Source organism: Beta vulgaris, chromosome 3, assembly GCF_026745355.1.
Source record: "Beta vulgaris subsp. vulgaris cultivar EL10 chromosome 3, EL10.2, whole genome shotgun sequence".
NCBI lineage: Eukaryota > Viridiplantae > Streptophyta > Magnoliopsida > Caryophyllales > Amaranthaceae > Beta > Beta vulgaris.
The window spans coordinates 25,678,107-25,698,217 of NC_079204.1; the positions used below are offsets into that span (position 1 = coordinate 25,678,107).

Sequence of the window (20,111 nt, forward strand, 5' to 3'; positions counted from 1 at the left end):
ACATGGGCCACCTTATCACAGTTCTATCTAGAACATGTTCACCCTTGTCATTCTTGACAATGGTCATGCCTCCTTTTTTTGGGACTACTTGAACAGGGTTAACCCACTTACTCTCTGAGATAGGGTAGATTATTCATGCATCAAGCAATGAAAGAACCTCTTTCTTAATTACTTCCATCATATTTGGATTAAGTCGTTGTTGAGATTCTATAGAAGAAGCATGTTCGTCCTCAAGAATGATTTTGGGCATGCAAAATAAGGGATTAATGATGCCCTTAATATCATCAATGGTGTACCCAATGACATTCTTATATTTTCTCAAAACAACAAGTAGTTTTTCAATTTGAATGTCATCAAGCTCAGCATTAACAATAATAGGGTAGGTATCATTTGGACCGATGAATGCATATTTCAAAGTAGAGGGGAAAGGTTTTAGTTCTACCTTAGAAGGTGTAGTACACTCCTTAGTTTCCCCCAAACTCAACAATTCCTTGAGAGGTGACAAAGGATAAATTAGGTCGTTACTAATCTACTGAGGTCAAACAAAACCTAACTAAATCACTAAACTAGGTAAAGTGATAAGTAAGGGTCGAAATCCGCAGGGACTAAGGTGCACCAATATGTATTGATAAAACAATAAGCTAGGCCGGAATCAAGTCAAAAATTTGTCAATAACCAACTAAGAACTACGAAAAAGCTAAATATCAAAGATAACTAAAGTTAGGAGATGGGATTAAACACCAACTAATCATGAAATAGGCATAAGAATATCAAACATAGAGATAATACATGAACAATTCTTAAATTAGCTATTGATCCAACACACAACTCCCATCCTACTCCCATAGGCGGAGAAATCCTCAAAGACATCAAATAAGGACTCTCATCCATTACTAACATATCCCGAGGTTCAAAGTAACCCAAGTCAATAATAGAAATCAATAGGTCACACTCTCATGCCAACCTAAATCAATCAACACCATCTAATACAACATTCAAGTGATCAAAGAGAATGCAACATAGATTAGAAGAGCTAAACAAGCAATAATTTAATCACGCATATCTCTAAATCCAATCTCAAATGCCCAATTCAATCATGGTTGGGTTTTCACCCAAACCCTAACCAACAAACTACTCCATAAATACAAAAATGAGGACTTTAGAGAGATTAAACTTTAATAGCATGATAATAATCATTAATCTAACATTAAACTAAATAAAATAAATCATAAATAATTAAACTAATCATGAACAACTAATCTAAGAAAAAAAATTTAAATAAAATAATAAAAGAGGAGATAGAGTAAGAAATGCTAATTGATTAATGGTTGAAAGTTTCAATACAAGTGTCACCCTTGAATCTACAATCTTCCATATTTCATTGAGTTTTCTCCCTTTTCTCCCTAAACTAAACTATGTAGGTTAAACCTCTTTAAAACCCTAAAAACTATCCTAAAGAAAATTAAGAGTGGTGAAATAAAAACTTGACCTCCAAAAAAAACTCCCTTCATAAATACGGATGAGTCCTATTTATAGGTCCAACTATTACATCATTAAAGAGTCGCGAAAAAAAACCGAGCTGTCCGGAAAATTTGAAGGGAGTGAAAGCTCCTTTATAAATAGGAGCGGGCGCTCCTATGATAACTGGGAAAGACATAAAGTTGGAGCGACCAGAGAGCGACAAGGGAGCGGGAGCTCCAAAAAACAAAGAGCGGGCGCTCTTAAGAAAACTGGGCAAACAGTTCAACTTCAAATGACCATAACTTTCTCGTTTTTAATGCAACTCAAGCATGTGACCTATTGTGGAAAGATAACGAGCCAAATTTTAATCTCCAATTTGAATCACTAAAAAATGATGTGTAGTACGGAAGATATGGTCGTTCAAAGTGGACCATCTTGTGAATCTTGCTTCTTCAACTTTCATTTGCCTCCTTCCCTTTATCATTCATGGTTTACTCCACATTTGTGCATTCCTTTGGCTTATATAGATGAAATTAAAAGTATATTTCAATTGGACCTATAAAGAACCAAGAAAATAATGTAAAAAGTAACTTGAAAAGTAAAACAAAGACATATCTAAAAAGAACTAGTAAAACAAAAAAAAAGGTGCATTTTAAGCAAAACAAACAAATAAAAGAGGGTAAAATAGAAAAAGAAGGTAAATATAGGGATAAATAATGGGTTTAGAGTGATATAAATATCATTCATCAAATTCCCCCAAGCTTAACCTTTGCTCGTTCTCGAGCAAACAAAATAAAAAGAATGAAAAACTATTCTAAAAAGGCAATAAATCCTAACTCACTTCCGTAGGAATCACGGTTGCATTTAGCATATGCAACAAGCTCTTTAAACCCCTAAATCGCTCTAGAGGGCGAGTGAGATCTCGCGAGGGTTTCCCAAGAGTTTAAACCCACAACTCTTAGCTTTTCCTCAATCATTTATTCAACAAACTCAAGATTTATGCCCAAGTCAACTATCAATGAAATGGTTCACAAGCAATGATAAAGAACAACTTTAAAGACAACTAATTTTCAAATGTAGTTAAAGGTTATGGGTAGAGAAAGAGACTAATCAAGATTGCAATAGGACACCTAATTAGACTTTTTACTCGCTCGTTGGAGAGCACCTTGTTATCCAAAAGACAAAGGCTCTTCAAAGGTATAAAAATTCCAAATGCTAGTCCACTTTCCTTAAACACACAATTCCAGCTCACTCAAACTACTCAAAAAAAAATGGAACTAAGTGTGGGAGGCATCCACAAATTGACCTCTTTTATTGAACTTTTCTATTCTTTTTGTGCTTTTCATTTTTCACGCCTTTTTTAACTGTTTTTGGCTTTTTCTTTTTGTTCCCTTATTATGGGACTTCAATACACAAATATGAGATTAACTTTGCATAGAAGACTATAAGCACTTATGGCTTTTGTGCCACTTATTACATATAATAAAAATTAAAGCTTAAGTTTCTTGTAGAGTTTTATTTCGGGACACAAGGAGTGCACTTAAGGACACATGGGACCGCAAATAGAAGCAAAATACCAAGCATGAGCAACTAGTCAAGATTTCAAGACTAGACATCCAATTGAGCATTCATTAGTTTCATTTTGGTAGACTCTAATGCAATCAAGATTAATCACCTCCTAAAACATCACAACCCAAGCTCACACTCTTACAAAAGGAGCTCTAAACATTTACTCAAAATAAAGCAAGGAATCCACATATATCAACAACTAGCATCTTCCTTGGGCATGAAATCCTTTGTTTTTTTTCTTATTACTCAAATTTTGTTTTTTCATTTTGCCAAACATCCTTTTTGTCATTTTTTTTTTCAAGTTTTTCTTTATTAAGAAGAACTCAAAACTAGAAGGAAAAGAAAAGAAAGGAAAATATTTTTTTAAATTTTGAAATTTTTTGAAAATGAGAAAAGTAAAGAAATAAAGTATATACACCTCCCCAAGCTAGCGAATAGCTACTCCCCCAAGCTAGAATAAAGCATTGTCCTCAATGCTTGAACAAGACGATCAAAGGGAGGGAGGGAGGGGGAAGAAACATCCAAACCAACAACACATGTTCCACAATCATAAAGCATAAGAGAAAGAGAAAAGGAAGGTGCTACCGGATGATAGGTGGGTGTAGATACCCGCAAATGACCCAATTTCTCCATTTCTAATCATGTTCCTCAAAACCATGATTTACTTTCCACATGCTATCGAGAATGAATGTTATTCCAATTATGTACCTAAATAAATCAAGGATAAAAAATAAAAATAAAAAATACTAAAATAAAATGAAAGCAAGAAATCACGGGTTACTTCCCGAGAAAGGCTTATTTAAGGTCCTAAGTTTGACCGTTCTAGTAGATAGCAATTCAAAGATCGCAAGAGTTTGTCAAATGCACTAGCACACATTTCCATTAACATAGCATATGCAATACTTAAATAAAAAGCATGCACAAGATATAGTGCAACTTCATGCAAAAGAGGAAAGGTATGCCGAAAACAAGAAGGATCAAAAAGGAAAACAAAGAAATAAGAAAAAGAAGAATCAAAATAAAAAGAAGAATAAAATGGCAAAGTTTCCTCAACAAACTCTTTTTTTGTGGGAATCTCACTCTCTTCCTCAAAATTAATCAAATTGGGCACTTGAAAGGGAAGGGATGAAGGTGGCTCATTTAATGGAGGTATTTTGGGTAAATAAGGGAAAGAGATGGGAAAGGACGGAAGTAGGTCAAGCTTTCTTGAAAATGGGATATAAGGTGAAGGAATAGAAACTAAGGTTTCACAAATGACTTCTCCTATATCATAAGTCTTCAAATCACAAGCTTTTTGACCAATGACTCCTTACAAACATCTTTTCCATCCTCTAAATCCTCAAAAACATTACCAACCACCAAATAATGTATCTCACTCTCAAATTGACCAAGATCTTCACTCGAGCAAGAAGGGTAGTAGGAGAGGGTAGGCACTCTAAAGCACAAGGAGGAAGAGTAAGGTCCAATTCATTAGAGGTAGACACATTAGATTCAAAAAGAGAATGAATAGACTCATAAACATCCTCAATTTCAACAATATCCTCAATAATAGGCTTTTCTCCTCAAGAGCATACTCCTCATCATCACTACTCCAAAAACCATCATCAAGATCTAGGCTACTCTTTCCCAATTGATTTTCATTTTTAACATCCCTCGAATCAACATCATTAAACTCAAGAATGTCATCATTGCGACCTAATGTTTCCCTAAGCAATTTCAAATCAATTTCTAATTGCAAAAGGGGATCAACAATAGTTGGGGGAGCATTTTGAGAATCAAATTGGGGAAGGGGTTCATCATTGGTAGCATAAGATTGATCATATGAATTTATGCAAGGGCTTGAAGACAATTCATAAGATACATGGCAACATTAGCAAATTCATCCAAATGAAAGGAAGATGGGGGAGAAATCAAGTCTCGGGTTCATAACTAGAGAAATTTTCAAGATTTTGATTAGCATGCATTGACATTTCCCATTCATATGTATCTCTAGCCAACCATTCAAATAGACTCCAAGCCTCATCCAAAGATTGAGCATAAATACCATTAGACATGACTCTACCACCTTTCTAGTTTCTTCATTTAGACCCTCAAACATTACATCACATATTTCCCATTTTTCAAAACTATGGTCACAACCAAGAGAATCTCCAAGCCTCCAATAGTACCTCCAAAATACTTCATATTCATATTGGGGAAGGGAAAAGATTGCCATTTTCAAAATTTTTTTAAGAAAAGAAAATGAAATCAAATAGAACAAATAAAAGAGAAATATTCACATGGCCTAGACTCATCTAATCAACACAAATCAATGTTAGCCGAAGTCCCGGGCAACGGCGTCATTTTGACAAAGGATAAATTAGGTCGTTACTAATCTCCTAAATCAAACAAAACCTAACTAAATCACTAAACTAGGTAAAGTGATAAGTAAAGGTCGAAATCTGCAGGGACTAAGGTGCACCAATATGTATTAATAAAACAATAAGTTAGGCCGAAATCAAGTCGAAAATTGTTAATAACCAACTAAGAACTACGAAAAAGCTAGATATCAAAGATAACTAAAGTTAGGAGATGGGATTAAACACCAACTAATCATGAAATAGGCACAAGAATATCAAACATAGAGATAATACATGAACACTACTTGAATAAGCTATTGACCCAACACACAACTCCCATCCTACTCCCATAGGCGGAGAAATCCTCAAAGACATCAAATAAGGACTCTCATCCATTACTAACATATCCCGAGGTTCAAAGTAACCCAAGTCAATAATATAAATCAATAGGTCACACTCTCATGACAACCCAAATCAATCAATACCATCTAATATGACATTCAAGTGATCAAAGAGAATGCAACATAGATTAGAAGAGCTAAACAAGCAATAATTTAATCACGCAAATCTCTAAATCCAATCTCAAATGCCCAATTCAATCATGGTTGGGTTTTCACCCAAACCCTAACCGACAAACTACTCCATAAATACAAAAATGAGGACTTTAGAGAAATTAAACTTTAATAACTTGATAATAATCATTAATCTAACATTAACCTAAATAAAATAAATCATAAATAATTAAACTAATCATGAACAACTAATCTAAGAAAAACAATTAAAATAAAACAATAAAAGAGGAGATAGAGTAAGAAATGCTCATTGATTAATGGTTGAAAGTTCCAATACACGTGTCACCCTTGAATCTACAATCTTCCACATTTCTTTGAGTTTTCTCCCTTTTCTCCCTAAACTAAACTATGGAGGTTAAACCTCTTTAAAACCCTAAAAACTATCCTAAAAAAAACTAAGAGTGGTGAAAGAAAAACTTGACCTCCAAAAAAAAAACTCCCTTCATAAATAGGGATGAGTCCTATTTATAGGTCCAACTATTACATCATCAAAGAGTCGCAAAAAAAAAAAACAGAGCTGTCCGGAAATTTGAAAGGAACGGGCGCTCCTGTGATAACTGGGAAAGACAGAAAGTTGGAGCGACCAGAGAGCGACAAGGGAGCGCGAGCTCCAAAAACAAAGAGCGAGCACTCCTTTGAAAAAGGGAGCGGGCGCTCCTAAGAAAACTGGGCAAACCGCTCAACTTCAAATGACCATAACTTTCTCATTTTTAATGCAAATCAAGCATGTGACCTATCGTTGGAAAGATAATGAGCCAAATTTTAATCTCCAATTTAAATCACTGAAAAATGATGTGTAGTATGGAAGATATGGTCGTTCAAAGTGGACCATCTTGTGAATCTTGCTTCTTCAACTTTCATTTGCCTCCTTCCCTATATCATTCATGGTCTACTCCACATTTGTGCATTCCTTTGGCTTTTATAGATGAAATTAAAAGTATATTTCAATTGAATCTATAAAGAACCAAGAAAATAATGTTAAAAGTAACTTGAAAAGTAAAACAAAGACATATCTAAAAAGAACTAGTAAAAATAAAAAGGTGCATTTTAAGCAAAACAAACAAATAAAAGAGGGTAAAATAGAAAAGAAAGTTTAAATATAGGGATAAATAAGGGGTTTAGAGTGATATAAATATCACTCATCAAGAGGCTTTTCAGATTCAATGGCTCGTGTTTCCTCTAGAAGTCTCTTGTATTCCTTGGTGTCCCAATCTTCCTCATCGGCACTACCCATCAAGATCGTTTGTAATGAATCATGAAGTTGCAAACTGAAGTCCTTGGCTTTTATCACCTCATAAAGAGCATCCACTCTATAAAAAGTTTCTCCCATAGAAGAAGAATTCATGGAGTTTGTGAGTGTGTACTCCATCTTCTCACTATTTAGCAGGGGAAGTCAAGGTCGAATCCACAGGGACAAATGGTATCAAACACTAGAAATCTGGACTCAGTTTAACTAAACAAGTGAGAAACAATGGTGAAAAGGTGTTGAACAAATAAAATGATAAATTATGACATCTACTAAGAATACACAATGTAAAATCAATTAATAAAGACATCTAGAATTAAGAATCTCCACTAGCACGAATAATACATGAATAATTCTCATCCTAATAAACATAATCAATGATCCAAAAGGAGTAATGCACTCTATAAATACCAAATACCTCTCCCGAGTACCTATGGCTACTCTAAACAAGCAATCAAAACTATTCCCATGAAATCATGCAAGAAAGAGACATTAAACATGGCATCACAAATAAACCTACTATTGAGCAAAATACTCCCTTACCTATAAGTTACAACAATAGATATGATGATTGGATAAAGACTACAAGAAAAAATGATAATTTAAAAGTGGATACACACCTTACCTTAAGAGAGGATAGAACACCCTAAAGAAGTGCTTAATAAACTTACCACAAATATTGTTCCTATTGAACCTGTTGTTAGACAGTCAACCAGGATTCATAAATCCCCATGGTGCGTGGTTAATTGATTACTAGAAAAACAAGTTGTGATGCATAAAAATGCATCACAGATACAATCTTGCAGTAACTCACACAACCCCTCAGTTTCTATGTTTCATGTCTCAAATCATCACTAAGAGTAGCATTACGCCTAAAAACTTCAAACATATTGTTCTTCAACCATAGTAGGTGTGTGCAATGAATGAGGAGTTGAGTGCTCTTGAACTTAATCACACATGGGAAGTAACTGACCTTCCACCCAAGAAAAACCTATCGGGTGTAAATGGTTATATAAGACTAAATAATCCAAATGGGAGTCCTGATAGACTCAAGGCAAGGTTGGTGGTTTTTAGGAATAGACAAAGGTATGATATAGTTTATGAAGAGACATCTGCTCGTGTGGTTCAGCTAGCAATAGTGAGATCTCTCCTAATTGTTGCTTCTATTCAAAACTGGATTGTGCACCAAATGGATGTTAATAATGCTTTTTCCATGGTGAATTACATGAAACTGTTGTATTTGACCCTACCACCTGGGTATCATGACCTAGGCCATAGAATTGCAGTTAAGTATGAGGGGGAGTTCCACAATGAACCAAAGTCCAACAAAGTTTGCAAGTTGAACAAATCTCTATGGCTTGAAACAAGCCCCTAGGCAGTGGATTGCAAAATTAAGTGATGCTCTTAAAAGCTTTAAATTTCATTAATCAAAATCAGATTACTCTCTATTTACTAAGCAGAAGGAGGCTCTTTTACTGCTACCTTAGTATATGCTGATGATCTTTTGATAGCTAGCACTGATATGCATTGTATACAAGCAGCTAAGCGATTTCTTCTTACTAAGTTTCATATGAAGGACCTAGGGGAGCTAATATGATACTTCCTAGATATTGAAGTTGGCAGAACCAAGGAGGGCTTCTTTCTCTTGGAAAAAATGTCTCACAAATGCACTCAAGCAGTACAATATGACTCATTGCAAAATCTATCAAAATCCCTATGAACTCTCATGTCAAACTTACTGCAGACTTTGGAGATCCTTTGCTTGATGCTTCGGTTTATCAAACTTATTAGAAAGCTCATTTATCTCACTCTCACCAAGCCGACATACATTTTCTATTCATCTTCTCATCCAATTCATGCATAAACCAACTTGTGTTCACCTTCAAGAAGCAAAAAGAGTACTTAGGTACCTCTCTGGCACCTCAGATAAAGTCATACTTCTTACCTCATCCTCAAGTGCATCTCTCACTAGAAGATATACTTCTGGTTTTTGATTCATGTTAGGCCATTCTCCTATCTCTTGAAAGATTAAAAGACAAAATGTTGTTGCTAGTTCCACAACTAAGGATGAATATAGATCCATTCCCCTCACTGTGTGTGAAGTCTTTTGGTTGAAGCAACTTCTTAAAGACTCAGTTCTTCCTCATATTGGCACTATTCCTGTTATTTGTGACAATATATGAAGCTGCTCTAGCTATTTTCGCAAACTCAATGCACCATGATAAGACAAAACATGTGGAAATTGACTGTCATTTTATCAGAGACAAAGCTCAATAAGACATCATTCAACCCACTTACATTCCCTTATCCAAGCAGTAGTTGAAACATTCACTAAACAACTTCTTGTGGCTCAACATCAACTGCGACTGACCAAGCTGGGAGTGTCTTCACCACTCTCAGTTTGAGGGGGAGTGTTGAGATGAGAAGAGAAAACTATCTTAATGGCTAACTACTCTCAGTTTGAGGGGGGGTGTTGAGATGAGAAGAGAAAACTATCTTAATGGCATTCATGTAATTATATAAACTATTACTCTACTACTTATCTTTTTGGGTCTATGTGCCTTTTATGTTTGCGTCTTGTGACCATAGGAATATTCTAAGGGTGATTCCCTAAGTTTTGTAAGTTGTTCTCCATAAATGCAGCATTTGTCCCGGCACAACATTAAGAGAGAACAAATAAAATGAATGCTTACCTACAGCTAAAACAAATTTGTCTGGCACTGTTCAATCTTTACACACATAGCTCAAAGGAAAAAAGTCATCATATAGCAGCGACGAGAGGAGCAAAATAGATGAGTGAGACTGTGAGAGAGACAAAAGAGTAGACGAGTGAAATTACGGCTATAAAGCTATCCTAATATTTTGACTTTTGTATTTTATATACATTGTATTTTTCTCTATTTCATTTTTAAATAGAAGTAAATCTTGTTTTAAATAACTTATCTTTTCATCGTAAAGCTCATAACATTTTACAGCTTCCCAGTTATTTTTGAGTTTTGCAAGTCAAAATCTATCCAAGCTGCCGAATTTAGTTTGGGTTACGGTCTTGTGCTGTTATCCAAAACATGCACCAAATAGACACGGTACACAAGTAGTATTGTTTTTCTTCAAAAAATTTGCGTCCTTAATTTAATTTCGGCTTTTGTGATTATCTTTCAGGAAGTAAATAATTATTTTTTAGATTGTCTAACTATATAATACTCTCTTAACAGCCAAACCAACATGATTTCTTGTATAGTTAAATCTCAACTTGGACTTCAATGTATATCTAGTGATGTTTTACGTAAGAGAAATTTGTAATTATTTCAACTAAAGCCACTCTACAAAAAGACATTGACAACTACTAGTCGTACTAGATAGATGTATGACTTGTGCCTACGCTGTTTTTGGAAGTAGTAGGTGACGTTTGAAAAGGTTAAACTAATGAATACGGAATATTATATTGTCCTCTATAACTAACTTTTATTTAAAGAGCGATGATGCTGGTAGGTGGTCATCAAGAAGTATTTAATATGTTCATATGAACTCTAGACTTGGTTCAAAATCAAAGCAAACAACACTCAGAAAATCATTAGGCATGGGCTATTTATGTCACGTTCATCTATCAATAATATTCATGGTTTGGGTGTTAGTTCTACTTATGGCAGGGGATATGTTTGCATCATCGTCGTCGCGGACACCGCAAGTCATAGCTCCGCATTGCCCAGAAAGGTGTGGAAACGTTAGCATTCCCTATCCATTTGGTTTAGAAGATGGTTGTTACTATGAAGACCCTCATAACAACTTCAAAATATTTTGTGACTACAACACGACACCTCCACAGCCATTGTTCGGTACAAATTTCGCGGTGTTCAACACCTCAGTACTAACAGGAGAAATATGCATTAACCGTGACATCTCTTACGAATGCTACGATGAAAACAAGTTCAATCGCAATTACACTGCCTTGGTCAACATAAGAGGATTTACAATTTCTAGCACAAATAATTTGCTAATAGGCATGGGGTGCGACACATATGTTTGGTTCACTGGTATTAGGCATGGCAAACCTTACCAAACCGGCTGCATGACTAGTTGCAACGACCTAGTAGAAGTGCCCAACGATGCTTGCAACGGTGTTGGTTGTTGTGTTGCCTCGCTCCCGGATGAAGTGACAAACATCTCGACGACAATCGGAAGCTATTCGAATCATAGCAATGTTTTATCGTTCAATCCATGTAGTGCTGCTTATCCTGTGGCAAAGAATGAGTATAGATACCATAAAATGAATTTGACTCAAGACTTAAACTTCTACCTGAAAAACAATATAAGACTTCCCGTAGTTTTTAATTGGGCAATTGGAACAGAAAAATGCTCTGTTGCTCAATCAAATGGGACTTGCTTGTGCAAAAGTAACACTTTATGTGAAGATTCACCAAACCAAGCTGGATATCATTGCAAATGCAAAGATGGATTTACAGGGAACCCATACCTCCCGCAAGGCTGCATAGGTACGATATCTAAATTTCAATTCATGAATTATATGGTTCATTTCTGATTAAAATATTTGTTTATAGCAAAACTTGTGTTTTGTTTCTTACAATTATGCAAAAACTACGGTAAATTTTAATATGTTTTGGTAACTTTTAAAACAATTAGAGTAAATATTTTGAGATCTAAAGTGACAATTTAGCTATATTAGTCTTTGATCGCAAATTAGATGGTAGACACGTGTCTATCATCTAAATGGTGTGCACCATTCAACATAATAAACAAAACAACATCCTCAATGAACAAACTAAGCAAAAGAACAAAAGAACAATACACGAGACTCAATTAATATCTAAATCAGCAATGAACAACAAGAAAAAAAGATGAACATAAGAGGAAATATCTGATAAACGACCACTCAACCTAATGAACAAACAAAGAATACACAATGAACAAAGAAATATCTGCAATAAACAAACTAAGAAACATAAAGCTAAAGGTTAACAAAGGAGAATCGTCGAGATCGATGTTCATTGGAGAACAATTGATGTACTTTATTTTCACATGTTTATTGAAGAGCAGTTGATGTGCATTAGTTTCACGCGTTTTATGTTTTTTGAGCTGCGTTTTAGGCTTTGTCTACCATTCTAATGGTAAATACGAGTTCACCATCTAGCAACTGGTCTTTGATTTGCTTTGACATCACAAATGACCTATGGAAGTAGGTGGGAGCTGGTGACTGGTGAGCTGCAGTCTCCCACTGTGATCTCCCCAACTTTTAAATTTTACTAAAAATTAATGTTAAATATGTAAATGTTTTAAATAAAATAGCTGAATTTTTATTTATAACTCCTTTAAAAATAAATATTATATTTTTAATTCTCTTAAATATCTTTCGAGTTCCGGCACTTAAATTAACAGTAGTTTCATCAAAGCAAAGGCATTGAAGTATGTTGACATCAATAATAATATATTCCTACTATGAATTTGAAAATCATGCACCCACATGACTTGGTATGTAACTTGACGAATATCAATTCTAAACTATTCCTACCATACGACTAGAAGTTTACTGTGTCTGTAGTATGTAACTTATATGGATAAATAAACTAGAGGTAGGAAAGCTAGTGTAGCACGTTAGAACCCAGTGGACTGGCCACTGGCCAGTATGCAGGAAAATTGTAAATTAAATTGTAGCAGGCTAGCAGCCACTTGCGCCACTTGATACTGAAAGTTAGGATTTTAGTGAGTTAATCAAAGATAGTCTATAGAAAAGTTCCAATTTAAATTAAAACATTGATTTTGAAATAGAGGAATTACAATTAAACTGTAGCACGCTAGCAGCCACTTCGGCCACTTGATACTGAAAGTTTGGATTTTAGTGAGTTAGTCAAAGATACTCTATAAAAAGTACAAATTTAAATTAAAATATTAATTTTGAAATACAGGACATAAATGATATCGTTCTTATGAGAGAATTGATATTTATGAATTTCTATACAAATTTCTATTTTTCCATTTTGTTAGTTGTTGGACTGCGCGTTTTGCGCGCAGCCTCCTAAGATAGCAAAAATAATTACGTACAACTAAATGTTTATCATTATCAGGTCTAGCCCTGAGCCTAGACCAAAGGGGCGACCGCCTAGGGCCCAGGGCCTGAAAGGGGCCCAAGAATTTTTACGAGGTTGTTATGATTTAGAAGGGAATTAAAAAGAACTGTTCCATAATCTATTATCTCATGTCTAATACGTACAATGATCCTATGTTTTCAAGGATTCTTTAAACTCCAATTGGCCAATAAATCCAAGCCATTAAATGCATCAACAAGTTCCAACTTTAATTTCCATCAAAACTCTAAAACGTTTTGCCTATTTTTTTATTGTTGAAATCAAGAACCGTAATTTCATAGTTGAATATTGTTATTGATCCGATATTTGTATTTATTTTTTTATTAATTTCTTAATTTTGTGAAGCTATGATTCATAAAACAAGAATAAAAAAAATAGGTGCAGAGACTCAAAGGGAGATGTCCTAACAAATTGATATGACTGTAGTGTGTTGCTCTAAGAATTATTTCGTCGAACCTCCAACCCAAACTATTTAATACCGGGATAGGGTCCCATAAATATTGTTTTGCCTAGGGCCCCCGAACTGCCTGGACCGGTCCTGATCATTAGCATAATCCATTTAGGGAAAACAAAAACATTTAAACTTGATAGTTAAGAGCATAAGCTATGTAGTTATAATTTTTTTGTAGTTATAATCCAAACTATTGGCCTTAACTTACATGAACTTAGTGGCCTTGTATATAAATTAAAATGTATTAGTAATCAACTTAAGTTATCTATGATATTTTTTCCTACAATAAGTGAATATAGGGTGATGAAATTGTTTTTTTGTAGAAGGAAAAAAAATCTTCCTCGATTACTTTACGAGGAAAATAGAAGTCTATATTTCATATAAAGAAAAATGATAACATAAAATTGGAGGATATAGAGGCCATGGCCAACTCTGCCCCCTTGGATGTTGAACATATGTAGTTCATAAAAGATGAACTCCATAGGATAGATGCAATAAAGTTCTCGTACCTCAACTGACAACTTATAAAGAAAGGGAAGAGAAAGAACAAACTATGACATATGAGTTCCACTTCAATTAGACTTAATAATGGATACTATTAGTTTCGTAAGGTATTAACTTATGTAAATTTATCATGTTAAATATACCATATTTTTGTAATTTCTTACTAAAAATTGATGACAATTATTTTATCAAGGGTAATGATGAAACTATATGACTATATGAGTACCGCTTCAAGTAGTTTATTTATGAATGAACTTCCATTAAGAGAAAATCCTTAAAGTCATTTTATGCATTCGAAACTAACAACTATCCAAAATTTGCTAAATGTTACCACATATATATATTCAACTTGTTATGTCGGCTACTAGAGAGCAACTACTGAAAACAACTATTAGCTATCAACTAATTGTTATATAGAGGCATAATCCAAAACCAAGAAGACAAAAAAAAAAAACAAAAGTTGCAATAATATGAATCCTTGGTATGATTAGTCCGTCAACCAATTATTTTGTAATGGTGCACGAAAAGTGGTCTACCAAAAAAAGCTAATAAAATCGAAAGATATGTGCATTATCTTATTTACATAAGAGTTCAGAAGATTTCGATTATTGTAAAAGCCAAGTGATGCTACATCTGCTTAGTCTTTCTAAGATATTGCCACTTCAAGACTGAAATACAACCATCTCTTCAGAGCTCCATTCTCCGCGAAAGTCCATATCTAAAAGTAAATTACATATAGCTTCCCAGTCAATTTTTCCTTGGGATGCTACATGGGAACTCCTTGATTACTACAAGACATAATCCAAGTAGTAGAACTAATAATCTAACTCCAAGCCTTGGAGAGGCATGAAATCATACCTGTAAATTCATGAAAGATTAATTGATAGCAAACACAGAAATATTGAACATTCTAGACATTCCAAGGACAAGGCTACACATTGCAACAAAAATTTTATGTTTAATTTTGAATTATAGATGTGAAAAAGCAAAAATTGACGTCCATGATAACCTCTGCCATTTCAAGCTTACAATGCAAGTTATGTTCTCGTCTAATTAATGTGTTACTAAGCTCAATACGCACATTTCACTCCTCAATCTCTCATATATCATTACGTGGTTCACATAATTACTCTTTTAGTTAAATAGATTTTCCAACTGTAATTATTCATGTATTTTTCTATTATTCGTATTTATTTAATAAGAAATAAGGTCGAACAACACTACTTTTCTCTTCAAAACCGACTCTTTCTTTCTCACTTTGATATTCTTATTGTTTTTTCCTCCCTTACTCAACCTCTAACATTTCATATCTTCTCCTCAACTCTCATCTGCTCATCTTCCCTCTTCTAGACTTTTCTCCATCCTTCTCAATAACTCTCCCCTATCCTTGTATTACCATTACTTTTTTTCCAAAAAGAAACTCAAATAACAAAATATTCTCCTACAACTGCTTACTCAAATTGTCTCAAACTCGCTCTCGATCCTCAAAAGAACAGCGAAAGTGTATCATATAATAAAATGAATATTAAACATGCTCCAACAATGCCCTATTTTATTATATAATATGCTATACATAATTCTATCACCTAGGGTGATAACCTCACTCTCTCCTCCTCATTCCCATCGAATCTCAAAATGTCACCAGCTACTCTTTCTTATCCAACACCTGCCCCTCTTCTCCATCTTCCTTTCATCCCTCATTTCTAAAAAATGAACTCCCTAGAACCCTGCCTCTCTTCGCTACACCTCCTTGAACATCTCCCTATTTATTTCAACAAGCACCCCTATTTTACATTACTACTCCAAGACAATCAACAAAAACGAGCAATTTACGCCTTAGTAGCTACCGTTTTACTGGCTCTAGTAAAAAGATCTAGTCAAGGATTGCATCAACCTCTAATTACAGTCGAAATGCCATTGCCGGATCAATTCCAACGAGCCTTTCAAACTAGTACTTTTTGTAATCGACTCTATAGCTTCTTCAAGCTACGTGAATCAGAAAAGGTTGGACTAATTGATTTGCAATATCAAATAAAACAACATTTGGTAAGAAAGAGAAAGAGAGAAAATAAGGGGCACCATTGGAATCATACCTTTGGAATCCTATTTTGTAAGATCTCATTGAATGTGATTGGAAATGTTCCTTCAGTTCACCAATCACAGATTTGACCTAAATATGTCTTTGCTAGAAAAAAAAAAGGGCAAAAGCAAACAAACTAAGAAGTTATGACTTCTGAAATAGAGTCAAATGTGCCATTTAAGATTATAAAAATAAGGCACTCAAAAACATGAGTAGACAAAATACAAATGTCAACAAAGCTTTCCTTTCTACATATCTCAAGAAAAGAAGTACACATGACCACCCGTAGAAAATTAAAAAATTCTAACAATATCTGCGTCAGACCCACAAGGCCCATCCGACACATATCATCTTATAATATAAAAGAGGTGTGCCTTCACAAATCAGTTGCTCAACCTTCGATCTTCAGTTGCATTTCTCTTTCTCTTACTCTCACTTGCGTTCCTCTCTCCCTCCCACTTTCACCAACAACCCTCACTCTCTCCCACCACCACCGAATCACCACCACCAAAACCCACGTCATCTGTCATCAACACCACAAAACGCGGCAGCATTATTCGTACGGAGGAGATCCCAGCACTGTTCACACTTCATTCTCCTTCATCTCAAAATCATCGGATCAAAGTTAATATTTTTTTGCAATTTTGTCACTCACACATCTCCGGCACCTCCTCTCGCCTGAATCTCTTAACTCGCTGCTTCGGTGCATCAAGAATTTGAATGTTGTACTCGATGCATGCTTGATGAAGTTGAAGAAGATCAAGGTCCTAGATTTTAGTTTTAGTTAAATTTTTTTTATAGATCTACTGATGAGGAAAATGGCGATGTAGTTTATTTCTTAATATGTTGTTGAACTTTTTTTTCCTCATCTAATGTATATGAAAAATCGCTATTAAATATGTAGTGGTGAATATTATTTTGGAAAATTGATATAATCAGTCCCAACTATGGGTGTCCTGACAAAAACAGTCCCAAATATGGTATTTTATTGTTCAGTCCCAACTTTGAAGGGTATTTTACAATAATAGTCTCAGCAGGTTAGAACTTAGAAACCTATCGTAGCAGGTAATTTGCTTTTTTTTTTGCTATCTTCTTCCTCACTCCATCCTTCCTTCACTGTTCCCTCCTCCTCTTAACTACCACCCACCCCAATCACCTTCCACCCCACTACCCACTACCCCATCCCCCACCTCCCCTAACCCCTCACCCGCCAACCCTTCTCCTGCCCCCGCTACCCACCCCCTTCCTCAGCCAACCCTCATCCCGCCTGTAAAAATCCCTGCACCCGAAAACCCTTCCCTGCCACCCCTCCCCCTGCTCCAGCCACCCCTCCCTCGAAATATCTCATTCCTTCAGCTCCCCTGCCCCAACCACCCATTATGTGCCTAAACCCCTCCCCTGCTCCAGCCACCCCTCCTCCGTCCTAAAACTCACTCCCTTGTCCCGCTGCCACCACCCCCAAAATCACTTTGAAACACCTCCCCCACCCCCGAAATCACCCCCAAAAACACCTCCCCCACCCCCGAAACACCTTCGCCACCTTTGAAGCCACCTCCCGAAAACCCTTAAAGATGAAGGCACTAATAGAATAAATGCTATTTGCTGCGGTCAAAAAGTGGCATATTGATGCGGTTTTGGGCGCACAGCAATTAAGAGGGCAGCAATAGGTATTAATTATATTGCTGCAGTTTTAAACCGCAACAATATCTACCAATATTGCGGCGGTTTTTTAGGCCAAACCGCAACAATATGCATTTTTTTAATATTAAAAAAGTACACATATTGCTGCGGTTTTGGGCCAAACCCGCAGCAATAGGTACATTTTTTCAAAAAAAAAAAAAAAATTTGAAATTAAAATTTTCAATGTTAAAAGTACTTAAAATGCAATAAAAACTAAAAGTAACTAAAACATTATATCAGATCAACCAGCTAAACAGAGGGAGTAGAATATAAAGAAACATAGACACTACTCATTTAGCTAAAATGTAGTTAAATAGACTGAAAACTAAACAAAGCAATTTCTTCAGTTGGCTCGCTAGTCAAGGACTCACGGCAATTAGATTCACTATTTTACTATGCTTTCCTACCCATTTCTTACCTCTTTACCCACCTCTCTACTAACCCACTACGAGTCTTTTCTCTCATCTGACTATCATCACATGCCAAATTCCCCCCTAAAATCTAGCATTTCCGACTAACGATCCACACTTCCCAGACCATACCCTCCTCCAAACTCCAAACTTCAAACTTCAAACACCAAAAATTCACTAAGTGAAACCTCCATTGCTAAAAACAAAACAACAGACTAAACTTAAGACTTTATTAGATGTTCACTACTTTCATCATTGGAACAAAATGTAGCAAAACCCGCCACCAACATCTCCACAACCACGCGACAATTTTAAAATACAGAAATTTAAAAAAATTCAGAAAATAAAAAATACAGAAATTATTGTGAGATCTAAATCGAACATAAAAATAAAAAATAAAGAAAATAAAGAAAACACTTCGTCGTGAAATGAACATCGCGAAGGACGACGGCTTCAACGGCTTCAACGTCGAGAATATGAACATGAACGGCTTCAACGTCGGCCAATGACGACTTGCGGTCGAGGAAGAGGCACGGCGACGAAAGAAACTCGTCGGAGGCTGCGATTGGCTTCGTCGCGTCCGCTTCGTTCGAAGGAAGGCGGTCAAAGAAACTGGTCGGAGGCGAAGAGATGAAGTGACGTTGAGAGTGATGAGAGAGAACTGCGTGGGAGATGAAGAGAGGGTTGAGAGGCTGAGAGAGGGGAGAGAGGGTTGAGAGAGAGGCGCTAAGAGAGAGATGGAAAGTGAGGGAAGAAACCCTAAGTCTTGTGTTTTATATTTCACACGCGAGTGCCCTGTCTTTTTTTGGTTAATATTGTTGCGGTTTCCACGTAGGACCGCATCAATATATAAAAAAAAATATTTTTTAATATATTATTGCGGTCCTACGTGGAAACCGTAGCAATATTTGTTGTTCAGGGCCCCACATTATTTTTAAAAAGTGCCCGTTAGACAATATTGCTGCGGTTTTGGGTGGGAACTGTAGCAATATTGTCAATTTTTATTTTTTCTTTTCTTTTTGTGTGTTATATTGCTGCGTATAGGTAAAACCGCAGCAAACATCACCGCAGCAAATAGCATTTATTCTACTAGTGAGGCGAGAGAGAAATAGGGAGGATGCACGGGATTTGGGTTGGGGGTTAGAGGGTGGGCAGCAACCAGTAGAGGTGTTCTAGGACTGCGGGGTGGGGGCTGGGAGAAGGATGTGCGGGGCGGAGGGATGAGGGTGGTGGCATTGGTGGTTGTATGGTGGTGGGGTGGTAGGGGAAGGGGAGGAAGTAGAGAGGAAAGAGAAAGACTGAAAGAGGGGTAGAGAAAAACTGGTGAAAGAAAAATAAAAAATAAGGGTTAGTTCATTTTTTACCGGTTTAGCAAGTCACCAGTCCACTTGGACCACTAGTATAAAGGTGGGGTTAAAGTTAGGACTGAATAATAAAAAATCATAGTTGGGAATGTTTTTCTCAGGACGCCAATAGTTGGAACTGATTAAATCTATTTTTCCTATTTTTTTCCTCTTCTGGTACTGAGTCTATAGTGTTGTAAGTTGTTTTTCATTTTTTCAAATCTGAAAATTTGGAGGATTTTTTCCTCATTTGATATGTAAGTTTTTTTTAGTGGTAAATTGATGCTAGTTTCCACACAAAATTTTTGAACTTTGCACAAATTTAAGATTTTAGCACCTGATTCTGGTGAAAACAAAT

At 35.7% G+C, this 20,111-nt stretch overlaps 1 protein-coding gene across 2 annotated transcripts in view; it reads left to right on the forward strand.

Moving 5' to 3' along the window:
* Positions 1-10,643: 10,643 nt before the first annotated feature.
* The window catches only part of LOC104884620 (wall-associated receptor kinase 5), a 14,540-nt gene continuing 5,072 nt past the window's right edge, over positions 10,644-20,111 (forward strand). The window contains exon 1 of one of the 2 annotated variants that reach the window (XM_010669306.4): positions 10,644-11,677. In XM_010669306.4, coding sequence (XP_010667608.1) covers positions 10,708-11,677 — 970 coding nt within the window. In that variant the 5' untranslated portion in view covers positions 10,644-10,707. The remainder of the gene's footprint in view (positions 11,678-20,111) is intronic. The other variant, XM_010669305.4, reaches the window with a different exon arrangement.